The following is a 16,107-nucleotide window of genomic DNA, read 5'->3' as shown; positions in this document are numbered from 1 at the left end:
GTATTCCTGGCCTCCTGGGAATCTTTATATCATGGGAGAAGGCACACAGCATACAAAGGGGCTGGAATAAAAGAGAATTTCAATCTCCCTCCTCTGTGCATGAGGGGAACTTGTTCCACAACATCTGCGTGCCAGATTAGTCAAAATGGAGCCAAATTGGTGGCCTCTTCTTATATTCTTTTCTAAAATTAGTCCTATTTAGTGGACACAGTTGGGCATATTTGTTTTAGGGACTGAGGGCAAGAAGCAGCCAGGAATGTGCAGGTAGTGGCTACTGTAGAGAAGCTGCTAGTGACCCTTAGATAGTTGGGAAGGATAGTTTGCTTTTTAATAAATGTAAGTGCCTGTTTAGAATCAGCAAGTCTTCAGTGTAGACTTGGAAAATTTTTTTAAATGATATATATATGAAATGAGTCACTGAAGACATTTACCTGTGTCCTACTGAAAGATTACCTTAATTTAAAGGACGTGGTAAAGGTTCAAAGCATCATATGATCCCTTAAATAGCAAGTCCAACGTTCGGTTGATGTTTGTCTGTCAGCTTGATTTTGAGAATATAAAGGTCGCATTTGGGAAAATGAACGTAATGCTGGAGAGACACGGTACACTGTTAGTCTTTTAACGGGTTTGCAGGGAACTTTCAGAGGCAGAGTAAATCCACCGGTGCGCTCCAAATCTAGCCATCCTCGGCAAATGTATCAGCTTCAAATGCCCTATGGTCCATTTCAGTTGAGCCCTAGTGCTTAATTTCTTTCTGCTCACTTCTTTTGCTCACTCTATAGACTTACTGTATTACGTTAAAAAAAGTCATTTGTGCCTTTAAAGCTAATATAACGTGAGCATTATGCATTTAAACAGAAAATTATGCAAATGCAAAATTATGATGTATTTTATAGTCACGCTGACTTTTTATACTTCTCATAACATATGTTAAAATACCCCATTTAACAGACACTATTATTACACAACATTTCTTGAGTAACAGCAGTGTACTTAATATAACTAATGACTGGAAATTATATCCGTGATTCAGGGTGGAGGGGAGTGAATCAATATTCTCTGATAATCTTTACATTTGCTTTACCTGACTTTTTGGTAACATTAAATTAATAGACTTAATGTTACTTAGATACAGTTACTTCTGACATTTTAATTTTTTTATAACTCACCTGGTTCTAAAAATTCATGAGACTGACCAAGTTTTATACATTATATTTTGGTATCCTTGAAGCCCAAACGAGGACAAAGTCCTGGCAATAACTGTGGTCACATTTCCTTCCTTGTCAGTAATTGTGGTCTCCACAGGAAGGAGCTGACAACTGCCAACGACACAGCTAGAGACCTCCCTAAGAGGAAGCCAGGGGGAAATTTCTAACGCAGTATACAGCCTGGGTGCTTCAGTACCTTCTCTTACCTAATGCCGCCCCAACATATTTTGGGGGAGAAAAAATGGCAGACAGACTAAGAGATGGAGTTGGCCACAGTCCCAAGAATTGTGCATGAGTAAGCATTCTATTATGTGGAAGCAGAGGGCTTGGTAGAATTCCAAGAGATGTATGTAACCCCTGCATAAAACCCAATCTGACTCCTAAAAAGATGAGATCGTTTTGTGTATTTAAGGATTCTAAAGAGAAGGCAACTTCTTCCACAAAACAGTCCAATGTGAGTCCCCCACTAGGCAGCTTGGCCATCCCGCTGGCCCTGGCGTGTCTGCCGGGCGGGAGCTTGTCACTCCCTCATTATTTCATGTGCATGAACACGGACTGGCAGATGGAGGCCTGTCGGACTTTCCTGTAGCCTGAAGGTTGGAAAAGGCTCCAGGGGCTCTAGCAGGTGTTTCTTTCACTGAAGAGACAGGGATTTGAATGTAAACTGTTCTTACCTAGAATTCCTGCCTTGGGTTATTATTTCTTTGTCTATAAGAGGACTTTCTTATTATCGATTCTTAGTGGTTGGGACAGCCAAACTAGTAATAAGACCATTCATTCGCGTTGTTCTCGAATACTTATTAGGCTATACCGACACTAAGGATAAGCAAAAAACTGAAAGCACCTTTAATTTTGTGGAGTTGTTTATGGCCGCCTCTGAACTCTTGGTGTTAGAAGCAGCAGGGCATCCAAGATGAGAGTCTAATGATCACTTGAGCAAATTAGCCATCCCAAGGTGCAGCGACAGAGGTAGAATTTGCTTCTCGTCTCTCCACATGGCTTTGATAGAGCTAACAATTTCACCTTTTTTTTTTTAACCTCTCCTATGAAGTGAAGAGGGTTGAGGATTAGATGATTTCTAAGGGTTTTCTAGCTAGAGCTAGAAAATTATGTGATTCACTAATTATTTGACCCAAAAATGAACGTCCCACCAAAATCATTTGACCTGGGTATTGGGTACAAGCAGAGGTGGATTTACCTTGAAGTTAATGAAGCTTAAGCTTTAGGGTTCTTTCTTTGCAGGGGCCCCACTCCAAGGTCCTGGGCCTAATTTTGTCTTAATTATTTGACATTTTTAGTCTTAAAGAGCTTCTCCCAAATTATATAAGCTTTAAACCTGGGTCCATATCTGGGTTACTAGTACATCAGAGATGAACTTCGATGAAGGCTCTTTCCAGGATCGTTTGCAAATGAGATGATGAATCGTAAATCACTGTGAAGGAGCATTAAGACATATCCTTTAAAAAAATCTATCACCTCTCGGTAAATTTGTTGCAATCTGGTCAGTGTGGATGGACATTCAATATATATGTTTTTACAAGTCTTTTGGAATTAGAGGAATCAGACTACTTGAAAGACAGATGTGTCTCAGGATCCATCAGAGTTGTCAGTTTAAGGAGATATTTGGGAAGATGCTTTGTAAAAAAAAAAAGGTATACTTTTTCATTAAATATTTTTTTAACACCTGAAACATGCAGGATGCTGGGGTGATGGAAAACCAAAGACAGAAAGTTATTCAGGTGCGAGTTCAAACCTTTGTGAATATACGCAATTACCCAGAAAAATGAGATCTTAAGTCAGGGTATCCAAAAAGATTGGATTGTTAAAAAAGTCAGACATGGTGGAGTGGAACAGTTCTCGGCATTTATACACTAGATGGCACTGTGGGTGCAGAGGAAAGCTCTAAATTGATTCTTTTGTTAAATCTGTGGCAAAAATTATGTAGTTGAGAAAACAACACTGTGTTATAAAACCTGTAATTTTGGGGGGAAGTGTAGAATGCATTCTTAATTACTGTGAGATTCAATATGTGTCCTCTTTTGGTTAGGCTGCGTAGATTAGTATATAGAGTTGTATGCGTATGTCCCCTGTTAGAAGAAACCAATCACGCCCCAATTTTCTAATAATCATGTAGAGCTCTCCCTGCAATCCCTATGGTCCTTTTCCTAAAATGAAGGTACCAGTTAGTGGTGTGTTTCATGTAACAATTAGCAATGAAAGGGTCTACTGTAATTCTGCCTAATTCCAAGATTTGAACTTTCCTCTTTATTACCAAAGCTTCTCTTTAATTGCCACAAAAATAGCAATAGGAGAGGCTCACCAGTCACTTCCGTACCAGCAGTCTGGCTGCCCCCTTTCACTGAGTCAGTGAGAAATATTTGATGGCATTCTCTTTGCCAATATGTCTTCTGTAAGCAGTTTCTGTTAGGATGGAACAATACTCTTTTGGGGATTATGCTTGAAGAGATTTCACACAAAGGCTGTTAGGAAGTCTAAGTAAATGTGAAAGTTGAAAATGGTTTCAGATCAGAGTTAGAAACAGCCTCAAACCCTTAGCCTTTTGATCAATCAGTACAAAAAAAGACTCCCTCAATTTTAAGAGTTAGGTTGCCTTGGATGACAAATTGATGCACATTTTCAGTTAGAGAGGTATGCACTAAATCTGTACTCTTCCTTCTATTAGAACTTTGGCAATGGAAAAGGAAATCTTTGCTTATGTGAACCTCCTTTCACGCATTAATGGAAACGCCTATGGGATAGTCAACCTTGGGGAAGAGGTAGAAATTAGATTCCATGGGTTGTTTTGTTTTGTTGCTTTGTTTTGTTTTGTTTTAAGAAAGACCCTGACATCTTCTTTGTCATTTGTGGTGTGACAAACACAGGTGACTGGGATCTGTTGAGTCAATGTATTATTTGCTTTGGAGAACACACTTGCTTCTCAGAGATTGTACAGCCTCACAAATGAGTACCAGCAGCTCCTAGGCTATTATAAATATGTCTCTCCTTCTTCACAGATGACAAATGAATAAAGAAAGTCAACAGTATTTACCACTTAACACTCCCTTTGAGAGTAGACAGTGGCTGTTTTAAAGGTTTTGTTCGTTTGTTTCGTTTTGGTTTTATTCCTTATTTATTTATTTATTTATTTTTGCTTCATCACATTTCAGTACGATTGCAGTCTTTACTTGGGCAATAACAGAAGCACCCTGGAGTGGTGGTTGGTGAGAAGAAGTTTTGTTTTTGTTTTTGATCTAGGCAGTGAAGTGTCATGGCCTGGAGCTGAGTTGGAGGAAAGGGAGAGCGTTTAAAAAGTGGGCACAGGAGGAGGGGACATCAGATGGGGAAGGTAAAGCAAAACACTTAGGAGTCAGTCCTGTTTGGAAAGGAATTTGATTAGTGACTGTTGACTAAAGATAGGACAGGGCTACATTACAGGTTAAAATATGGCATGGGTGGCATAAAGTTCCAAGTATGAATTTTCCTGTCATTGGAAAAATCAGGGAAGAACAAAAAATATTCTGAAATGGGGATGCGATGACAAAAGATAACTGTTTACTTATTCGACACAGACAGTCTCTCTCTCTTTTTCCTTTCTTTTGAACCAATGGCAACTATTGAGTGAGTTTTGTGGTTTTTGTAAACACGATTGAAACCTACCCTCCCAGGATTTTGCTGTGTTTTGTTTGAAAGAGTTTAAAATAGTCTACAAAGATCTCCATGTTCATCTTGAAAACATAACAAACCTTTCAAAACAGCCATAATCAGGGCAAAAAAAAATATTGATGTTTCATCTGCCTTTGTTTTGTTATAGAGAACTTTACCTCGATTTCATGCAAGGCCCCACCTCCTCCAAATATAGAAAGGAAATTTCCACGTTACACCGGCTTTGGTTCTGAAGAGGATTCTCTCTGCTCCTGCATAGGCCTCGTGCCCACACCTCATCAGAGGAACTTCAAGAAGTTCATGGAAAATGACAGGTGCTTGAGGGAACTGCTGTTTTAGTCTGATCTTTCCCAAATGTGTTCAGGGTTTATAATATTGTCCTCATGACAAAACAGATGACACTTAATTTGTCTGATTTCAAGTCCAGGGACATGTTGTTATACCTTTTTAATGATGTTGATTAATATGTAAGTATTAACAGGTTCTTACTTCAGTGGTTATTTTATTTTTTTCCAGCTTTTTGAGAAATAATTGACATATAACATTGTATAAGTTTAAGGTATGCAACATAATGATTTGATATATGTATGTATTGAAAAATGATCACCACAATAAGATTAGTTAACATTCATCATTCTCACATAGTTATAGTTTTTTCCTTGTGATGAGAACTTTTAAGATTTACTCTCTTAGAAACTTACAAATATACAATACATTATCACTAACTCTAGTCATCATGTTGTATGTTATGCTCCCAGAACTTATTTATCTTATAGCTGGAAGTTAGTACCTTTTGGTCACCTTCACCCAATTCTCCCCTGCTCCGCACACCTCTGGCAGTCACCAGTCTGATCTCTGTTTCTATGAATTTGGTTTTTGTAGATTCTACATAATCTACATATAAGTGAGATCATGCAGTATTTGTCTTTCTCTGTCTGACTTATTTTACTTAGCATAATATCCTCAAGGTCCATCCATGCCGTCGCAGATGTCAGGATTTCCTTCTTTTCTATGGCTGAATAATATTTCATTGTGTGTATGTATCTTATATAAATACAGATATATGTATATATACACACACACACACACACACACATATATATATGTTTTTATTTATCCATTCATCTGTCAGTGGACACTTAGACTGTTTCTCTCTTTTAGCTATTGCAAATAATATTGCGTTGAACATGGGGGTGCAGATATCTTTTTGGGGCAGTGATTTCATTTCCTTTTCATATATATCCAAAAGTGAAATTGCTGGATGATATGGTAGTTCTATTTTTAGTTTTTTGAGGAGCCTCCATACTGTTCTCCACAGTGACTGCACCAATTTACATCCCCACCAACAGTGCACAAGGGGTTCCCTTTTCTCCACACCCTCACGTTGAGTGGTTTTTTTAATGTGTCATCTGGAAGCTACTAAAGCCATATTATCCACAATCTATATTGCCTTTCCGTGTATATATATGCCTTTCCATGTATATATCTCCTCAAGATGGTCCCTAAGAAATGGTGTAGAGTGGGGGTCAGCAAACTTTTTCTTAAAGGGTCAGGTAGCAAATATTTTCTGCTTTGCAGACCATGCGGCCTCTGTCACAACCACTTAGCTCTGTCATTGTAGCATGAAAACAGCCACAGACAATATGTAGCTACACTCCGATACAACTGTTTATGGACACTGACATTGAATTTCATATGATTTTTACATATCACAAAATATTATTCTTTCGATTGTTTTCGATCATTTAACAATGTAAAAATCATTCTTTGCTCATAGGCCATACCAAAACAGGTGACTGGCTGTATTTGGCCCATAGGCTGTAGTGGCTTCAGTGATTTATAAGTGTTTTTTAGCATGTTATTTGGCAATTAATGGGGTTTGGTTTTAATTTGAGAGATTTGGTTGAGTTCAGTAACCATAGATTGCTCGTGTGGTGGAATATGATTTCAAAAGATGGACTTTCAGAAGTGTTCCTAATATATATGAGGAAAAATCTGCCTCTGAGTCATGTGTATAGCTGTGAGCACTGCCCATGGCTACTTTTTGCTTCTTCAGAGAATGGAGGCCCTGGAGAAAGAAGTCAGGGGGGAAGAGTGGTGGGAAAATGTTGCAGATGCTTGAATAGGATGCGGGCTAAACACCGAAGTCCTGGCATGAGGGAAGTAGTGGGTCAGGAGAACCTGTGGAGAAAAATGATAAAGGGAACATGGAGTAAGAGCAGGAGAAGGAGAAGAACAAGACAGCACCCTGAATTCGATAAAATTTAATGGCATCAGATACCGCTGTAGAATATTTTGAGGTGGAGAGAATAGTTTTGCTCTAACTGTAAACGTGGTGAAAATATGTTACGAATTGTGTAGAATGTCTAAAAGGCTGCCTTTGCCCTGACACGATGTCCTTTGTCTTGTAAGAAATAATCTTTTATTTGTAAGGACTTGGGAGTTTTGTTTTTAAGTTTCAGAGTTGACGCTACTCAAGGTGTGGCCTCCGCACTGGTTAGAAATACAGATTCCCGTGCTTCACCCCAGACCTATCGAGGCCCAGTCTCTGTGCGTGGGGCCTGGTACTGTGTTTTAACAAGACTTCCAGGGGGTTCTGGTGATGGGCACCAGGGTTTGAGAACCACTGATTTCGATCATATAAGAGGGACACCAACTCATACTCCATCCTCCCTTATAGGTAGCAGTGTTTACAGTGAAGTTCGAGGGCAGGACTTTTGATGGATACTTTTCACTAACTGCTGTTTTGAAGGGCAGCCACCAAAAGAGGTGGGCAGAAAGAATGTCCCTATTGTAAAAGGAGAGGGAATTTTTCTTATAAGTAAACAGGATGAAACACGATCCAGTGTGTTACTTGTGGAATCCAGGGGGAAAAGAGCTCCTTGTGGGTAGTTGCCTTAGTCTCTCTTTCTGTCAACTTGCCCACAGAGCACTGACTGTAGACAGCATTCCACGTTCTTGTCATGCTGTTGTGGCCGGAGGATGGTGGTACAGGCACGAATGGGTCTAATTTCTTTTCTTTCTGTCCACTGCTTGTTCTGTGCCAGGAATACACTTCCCTCAAGCTCCTCCCACACAGTGACCTTGTTTCCATAGAAACTGGCACATTCAGCTGGAGACTTATACATGAGTTTGAATAACCCAAGGTTTTAAAACCGTGAGAACCTAAGGAAGATGATCTCACAAAGCATACAAAGAACAGTTTCTTAATGCAAATAAATAAACCGTGAATTGAGACGTGCAATAGTACGTGACATATATTGATTATATATATTGCTATTAAAAATGTACTGGCTGCTTACTGTTGTATGAGGTTAATGGCGATCTACTGTGAGTCATTGGAGGAGATAGTTTCAAGTTAAAGCATATGAGGTTTTTGATGGAATGAAGACCTTTATTGTCTGGGTAAAAATTCACTGTGGTGGCCTGCTGGGCAGATTGTCTAGTCTGACTTGGGAAAACCAGAAGAATATCTTTCTCACTGCACCTGGCTGAATTAGGTACTTTGTTCTCTGTGTGCTCACAATACTCTGCTGATCATACCTCTAACAATAATAATATTACTAATAAAAAGCAGTTTATGGTTATGGTATGCTAACTACAATGCTTGATCTCATTTAATCCTCAAAACAACCTCATAAAGTCGGTAATATTATTGTACCCATTCTTCACATGAGGAAATCGAGGCTCAGAGAGGCTATACGATTTGCCCAAGCTCGTACAGCTAATTTTTAGTTGAAGTAGGATTTGAACACAGGGAAGTCTGACTCCTGGAGTTCACCTCTCTTGCCCCAGAATCTGTACTTATCACAGTGTGTGGCAATTACTTGTTTATATCGAGACCAAGCGCTCCTTGAGGACAGGGACTGGCTTTATTGCTTCTCTTAGAGTTAGAACAGTGTTGGCTGTGTACTTGGGGTTCAATAGATATTTTGTCCGTAAGAGGACGAATGATGAATAAGTGAGTAAATACAATGAACATTCACCCTTTTAGTTCTTAATGATGGATAGGAGAGACGGATGACTTCCTACCAGGAAGGCTGTTATCCCAGACTTGTGCTATTCATAATCATATAGCATCTAAAAATTCACGGTTTAATCTTAATCTCTGACTTCTTTCAGATGTTGTCCATCTGTTGTCTCCGTCAGTCATTTTTTTTTCCTCTTTAAACAAGTTTTCCCCATCAATAATAATAAGCCTTCATGTCTCTTCTAACCATAAGACTATAGCTATAGCTATCTTTAAGGTTCTCAGCAGGTATGTAGCCCTGGGTGAGCCATTCATTTTCTTAGTCAGCAAATATTTATTGAGTACCCACTATGTGCCGAGCACTGATCTTGGGACACATCAGTGAACAAAACAGATACAAAGCCCTGCCCTCATAGAACTTACATTCTAGCTGGGGAGGCAGATAATAAACAATAAAGGTAATACATAAAGTACATTCTGTAGTATATAGAAGGTATTAAAGTACCATGGAAAAAAATAAAGAAGGTAGCTATGAAAAGAATAAAGGGGACTTGGAATGTGGGCCTGAAGAGCACCCCTGGTTTCAATTTTAAACGGTGTGGTCTGGATGGACTTTACTGAGGAGAGGAAACATGTTCTAGGCAGAAGGAACAGTCAGTGTAAAGACCCTGAGCAAGGAGCAGGCTTGGGATGCACAAGGAACAGGCAGGAGGCTGACGAGGATAGAGCAGATGAGTAATGGGCAGAGTAGACAGATTAAGAGAAGTAATGGGCGATCAGATAACATAGGGCCTTGCAGACCATTGTCAGGATTCTTTTGACTTCAAGTGATAAGGGGACTCATTGGGAGATTTGAGCAGAAGAAGAGTGACTTGATCTGATTTACATATTAGAAGAATGACTGCAGATGCAGTGTTGAGCGAAGACTGTAGAAGGGCAGTGGTGGAAGTAAAGACCAGTTAAGAGGCTACTGCAGTAGTCCAAGAGAAAAGTTATGATGGCTCCATGAGGGTGAGTACCATGAAAATGATGAGATATAGCAGATTCTGGAAATATTTTGAAGGTTGTGCCAATAGGATTTCCTGGCAGATTGGATATGAGGTGTGAAAGAAGAGAGGAGATACAGATGACTCCCAAGATTCCTCCAACTAGAAAGATGGAGTTGCCATCTAGTGAGATGGGAAAGACTATAGTTAGAGTAGGTCTGGGGCAAGAGCAGAAGTTCAGTTTTGGAACAAGTTAAGTTTGAGATGTCAAATATCAAGTAGAGATGTTAAGTTGGCCGTTGGATATACGAGTCTGGGGTTCCGGGAGAGAGGTCTGAGCTAGAGATAGAACTTTGGAAATCATCAGCATGTAGGTAGTATTTAAAGCCTGAGACTAGAAGAGATCACCAAAGGAGTGAATATACACAGAGAAGTGGATGACCAAGTTATTCCTTGTTATCCCCGGGACGCCCCAAATTAAGAGATTGAGGAAAAGAGGAGGAACCAGCAAAGGATACTGAAAAGGAACAAGCAAGGAGGTAGGAGCAAAACCAAGAGAAAATACAGGATCCTGGAAGCCAAGTGAAGCAAGAATGTCATGGAAGAAAGTGTGATCCTTTGTACCAACTGCTGCTGATTGGTCAAGTTAGACACAAAAATGAACCATCGGAATTGGCATTGTGGAGATAGATCATTGTTGACCTTGACAAGGGTAGTTTAGGTAGAGCTAACCTAATGGAAGTGGATTTAAGAGAGAATGGGAGAAGAAGTCAAGACAGTGATTATAGATAACTCTGGGCTGTGTGTAGAAAAAGTTAAGACACGGCTGCTGGACCTAGGAATTTATCATCACTTGTTTTGAGACAATGGTATTCAATAAACACATTTTAAAAAACCAGTCAAGAATACAAGTCTATACAGTGCTAAATTGGGTGCCATGCATAATGGTCGGTGCAGGAGGCGTGAATAGGTGGTCAGCTGGGTGGGCAGCCATGGTCAAAGAGAGCTCTACTGATTGGGGCCCAAATGGATGGACAGGACTCTGGACAGGCATAGGACAGGATGAGGGTGTACCCTGGGGGAGGGGATGACACCAAGCGAAGGCCTGGAAGTAGAAGCAAGCACAGTGTGGGGCACTAAGTGAAGTGGCTTGTGTGACTTGAGTAGAGAGTGTATTATTGGCAGTCATGACAAATAGCTGTATGTGTGAGTATTTGAACCTGACTATCAATGGCCCAGGAAGCCAGATTGAGCAGGGAAAATGCTAAAATTTTTTTGAGTGCTGGGCATATTGTGATAAAAAGAGTGTATAGAAAGGTTTGATAATTAGCTTATTAGCCAAGGAAATGTCTGAAGCTACTTGCAAGTGTTTTTCAAAGTGTGCTCTGGGGATGACTTCATCAGAATCTTCTGGGGAGCTTATTAAAAATGCAGGTTTCTGGAGCTGCAAGCTAACTACTGAATCCATACCTCTGGGGGTAGGACTCTGGATTCTGTATATTTAACAAGCTCCCAGGTGACTTTCATACATGGCAAAGTTTGTGAATGACTGGTCTAAAGATTTTGTTTGAGTAGATTATATTCCTGATTGATAAGCTGTCCAGAACACTAGAATTAGGTTTTTAAAAAAAAGGGCATATTAAACATGAAAAATCCATACTTAACATACACTCTTACACATTTATGTAAGTTCTAAGAAGCTAAATTTGCAGTTGTATTCATTTGGCCTGACATTAGACCTCATTCAGTTGTTTGAATGATATTTCAGGCATCTGTAAAAGTATGGGTCTTTCATGAGAGGGGGTTACCAAATCTGTTTGTTACTTTTAAATCCAATTATGTACCAGAGAAGATGGTTGAGAAGGTATAGCTGCTCTCCTCCCCTATGCTGTATGAGGTCTGTCTGACGCCTGGGAAAATAGGGACTAAGAGAACAGCTATGGAGATCTGGCTGTTTTGCCAGGGCTGCCCTCGGGGTAGCCTTCCAGATTGCTACTTCCCATCTCACTTGAGGCCTCAAGCTGTGAATCATGGTGCCATGCTTTTTCAGCCCTCCTTCCTTGGACAGTCAAAGAAAGGAGCAAGCAGAGAAAAGCACCTTCCGCCTCTGCAAATCACAAATAAGTTTTCTTGTTTGTTTGTTTTAAAATCAGTGTGATCACAAGGAAAGAATGAATTTCAGCATACGAGACTGAAAGTGAGGCCCTCTCTGCTCAGAGTTGTGACAGGGAAGGGATTAAATACATGGTTTATTTTACTCTGTGCCTCCTTGGGGTAATGATTTTGATTATCAGAGACCTCCCAAAGCGTTCAGTATTTGTCATGAAGTCCACCTTTCACTAGCTGATATCCACAGACATGCTTCTGCTGACAGACCATAAATTAATTTCTTCCAAGACCAGGCAATCAATTTTGGGAACTTTTGATTCTAGACTTCGATCCCATCTTCATTCTTCTAGACTATTCATGCACAGAATTCTAAGTGCAAATTCCAATCTATACGGATCTTATAAAAACTTTCTACAAACATTCGAGCACTTAGAATGTAAAAAATGTTGTCTTAGACAATGATTAATAAGATGCAGTCCTTGGCCTTCAGAAAACAGACTTGTAATGGCGACTTATGATATGGGTGATAAGTGTTACGAAAGGCGGGTCTGTCATATTTAATATAGCATTTGAAAGGGAAAAGGTAAATTTTCCCTTGAAGGGAGTTAGGGGGCTGCTGGGGAACTGGGAGAGTGACTCAGCGAGGAGACGATGTGGGGTTTGAAGAAAGATAAGGAATGGGCATGACAAAGTGGGCGGTGAAAGGGGGAGGTGGCTCTAGGCACCAGCAGAGCACAGCCTCTGGCCTGCTCAGGCAGTGAGGCCCAGGTGCTGTGCTTCTTGCTGACACGACTGTGATTGTTGACCAGCCTCGTGAGTAGGGAACAACCATGTAATGCAGATGGTTTGAGCAGTGTGTTTATGACATCTGTTTTGGGTACATTTTCCCAGTGTGTTACCCTGCACATCGAAAGAATAAGAGATTTTAATAAACCGAGAAAATGCCTCTGCATATAGATTTAGAGCCTTAATGAGAAGATGGTTGAACTTTTTCAGCCTCTGAGAGTTTATGCTACTATCTTAAAACCATAGCGCACCTGCGGGATGGGAGGTGGGTGAAATGGGTGAAAGGGGTCAAAGGTACAAACTTCCAGTTATAAAATAAATAAGTCACGGGGATGTAATGTATAGCATGATGACTATAGTTAATAATACTATAGTACGTATTTCAAAGTTGCTGAGAGAATAGATCTTAAAAGCTATCATGACAAGAAAAAAATTTTTGTTAAAGTGTGGTGATGGATGTTAACTAGACTTATTGTGGTGATCGTCTCACAATATATACAAATATCCGATCATTGTGTTGTACACCTGAAGCTAATATAATGTTATATGTCAATTAAACTTCAATAAAAAAAATAGCATACCTTTTGCAGGTTTTTTTAAAATTAATTAATTTATTTATTTTTGGCTGTGTTGGGTCTTCGTTTCTGTGCGAGGGCTTTCTCTAGTTGCGGCAAGCGGGGACCACTCTTCATCGAGGTGCGTGGGCCTCTCACGGTCGTAGCCTCTCCCGTTGCGGAGCACAGGCTCCAGACGCGCAGGCTCAGTAGTTGTGGCTCACGGGCTTAGTTGCTCCGCGGCATGTGGGATCTTCCCAGACCAGGGCTCGAACCCGTGTCCCCTGCATTGGCAGGCAGATTCTCAACCACTGCGCCACCAGGGAAGCGCTATGGTCTGATTTTTATAGCCTAGATGATCTAAGAGAGTGGCTTTCATTTTTTTTTTTTTAACCGCTAAAGTCCATTTTACAAAGATCCCTTAAATGTGAACCCAGACATATAAAATGATAAAAGAAGAACAGTTTTGGTTGGCTCAGGACTGGGGGACTTGGGACATCTCCTTTTAGACACTCTCCCTACTTCCTCCATGGCCTCTGAGGCACCTCTGTGGAATCCAGCGGCTTCAAAATCATAGTCTGGCTACCACCAGTTCCATGCAAAGCTAGCAAGACAAGAAGAAATCTGTATTCTTGATAGTACCACGTACGAAATTTTTGTCTAGCTCTAGGACAAGAATCCCAGATTAACAAATTTAATCTTCAGAGTCTATTTTCCTCTGGCTGTTGAGGCTGTTGCCAAGGTCCCAGCTGCAGGGCCCACGGAGTGCCTCTCTGCAATAGACTGATAGGGTGGCCATTGCTGAAGAGAGCCATTGATTTTGACTTACCAAATTATGGAACTGTAGGGCTCTCTTCTTTGTCCCAACACGTTCAACATTTTTATCTGTGCCAAAGACACACGTTTGAGAAGAATAATCAATGGTGTGCTGGTTAACCGGCTCTCTGAAAAAATTTTAAAAGCTCTGTTTTGTACTGTTTGTCAATTTCCATGATGCAAATACCCAAACCATGGCCAATTTCAAGCAACCAACAGTTTTAACAACTGGCTTGCAAAATCCCTTGAAAATTTAACAACCAGCCCTTATGAGCTGGTATGAGCCACTCAGCACACCAATGAATAATGAATAATTTGTATAACTAAGTCAGGGTCCACGGTGATTTGAATAATGAATCAAATCTTAAAATATGAAATCAAATAGGGATGAATATAAAGTCATGCTCTTGAAGGTCAAAAAATCAACTCTATACATCTAGAATGGGGACGATATGGCCAAACCAATTGCAGCATTCATAAAACAGAAGGAGTGACGGCAGTCAAGTACAAGCTTGCCGGTAATAATAGCAGTCCTGATTGAGTACCTACTATTATCCTTAGAAGACCTGCATGAGGTTACGTTTTGTGTTAGTCCCGGTCCTCCAAGAGGCAAACCCCAAGATGAGATTAAATGTACAAGAGATTTATTAGGGGAAATGCTGGTGAGGGAAAATGTGGCAGGAGCCAGACGAGGCCAGGAGAGCCATCAGACTGCAGTGCATGTCTGACTCCTGTGAAGGACAGAGAAAAGGGAAAAAGGGGAAGGTCTTAGACTGCAGTGAAACTCTAAGAAAGTTTTGCCAAGGCTGACTGGGAGTCCTGGGGCCAAAGTCACCAGTCGGAGGAGCTCCCATCTTGCAGGAATGGGCCTGCCTTAGTATCCCTGCCTTGCTCAGTCGTGTGTTGGCAGCAGCCTCTGGGAAGCATGACCTCGGCACAAATCTGGGGATAGATTTCAGAACATAGCAGTTGGAGCCTTCTGTCAACTTTGTTCCCCGCAGCAGGCAATCTGAGAAGTACATTTTCATGGCCCCCCACAAATATTATTCCCATTTACCAATGAGAATTCAGAGTGGTTCAAAGAGGTTAAATGACTCCTAAAGATCATCCAGCAAGCAAATGACAGAGCCAGGATGGACTCCAGCTCTGTTTGGCTGCAAAGCCTATGTCTTTCCACCACCCCTGGTTTCTGCAAGTGGTAGGAGTGTGATGAAGCTGATCCCCAAAGCTCATCTGGTCTCAGGTTGTATTCACAGGTTTGAAGATTTCAGTTCATTTTCAGTTAGAAGGTAATGGAGTCCCGCATTCAACTCTGCTCACTGCTTTCCAAGAGCTCAAAAACCAAATAATGCCCAGAAAAGAGCAGAGGAAACGGTGAGAATTCTGGAAAGTAAGAAAAATGAGGCATCGCTAAAAGAAGCAAAGCTATTTTACCTGTAGAAAAAAAGAGTTCAGGGGACTCCCATAGTTATCTTCAAACAATTCAGTAAGCTCCTTTCCGGAAATGGCGCATCTTACATTTCATCTGTATGTCAGCAGAAGTATAAGGACAAAGAGGTGGAGATAAGCTCAGGTGAGAAATTTTCTACCTGGTACTGTTCAGGCAGGCTCTAAAGATGTTCCTGATGTCCCAGTTTCCAGGATGCTGCTGGGCATATAGCAAGTCCTCGCTAAGTGTTTATTTAAGTGTTTGGACTGGGAAGGGAGTGGAGCAAGAAAAGAAAAGGCTGGAATGCCATGCCGCTTTTCTTCTTTACACACTCATCTAGGAAGTCTCATTTCTTCACCCACTGCCTCATTCTTCCCTTAAGTACTATACGCAGTATGAGTTCACAAGTTCACAGCTAAGTTGTATGGTCTGTGTTTGAGCATGAAGTAGCTCTAAAGGCAAGTTGTACTGTTCTCTTTTTTTTAATTTATTTATTTAATTTATTTGATTTTTGGCTGCGTTGGGTCTTCCTTGCTGCACGCGGGCTTTTCTCTGGTTGCAGCAAGCAGGGGCTACTCTTCGTTGC

At 40.7% G+C, this 16,107-nt stretch overlaps 1 protein-coding gene across 1 annotated transcript in view; it reads left to right on the top strand.

Moving 5' to 3' along the window:
* Positions 1-16,107, top strand: part of EFHC2 (EF-hand domain containing 2) — a 208,047-nt gene that overhangs the window by 102,631 nt on the left and 89,309 nt on the right. The window contains 1 exon segment of the mRNA XM_082446706.1: positions 5,020-5,185. Within this exon segment, the coding sequence (XP_082302832.1) occupies positions 5,020-5,185 (166 nt within the window).

The sequence above is a fragment of the Balaenoptera physalus genome (genome assembly GCF_965194825.1).
Source record: "Balaenoptera physalus genome assembly, chromosome: X".
In the NCBI taxonomy this organism is placed as follows: domain Eukaryota; kingdom Metazoa; phylum Chordata; class Mammalia; order Artiodactyla; family Balaenopteridae; genus Balaenoptera; species Balaenoptera physalus.
This window is presented reverse-complemented; position numbering and strand designations above follow the sequence as displayed.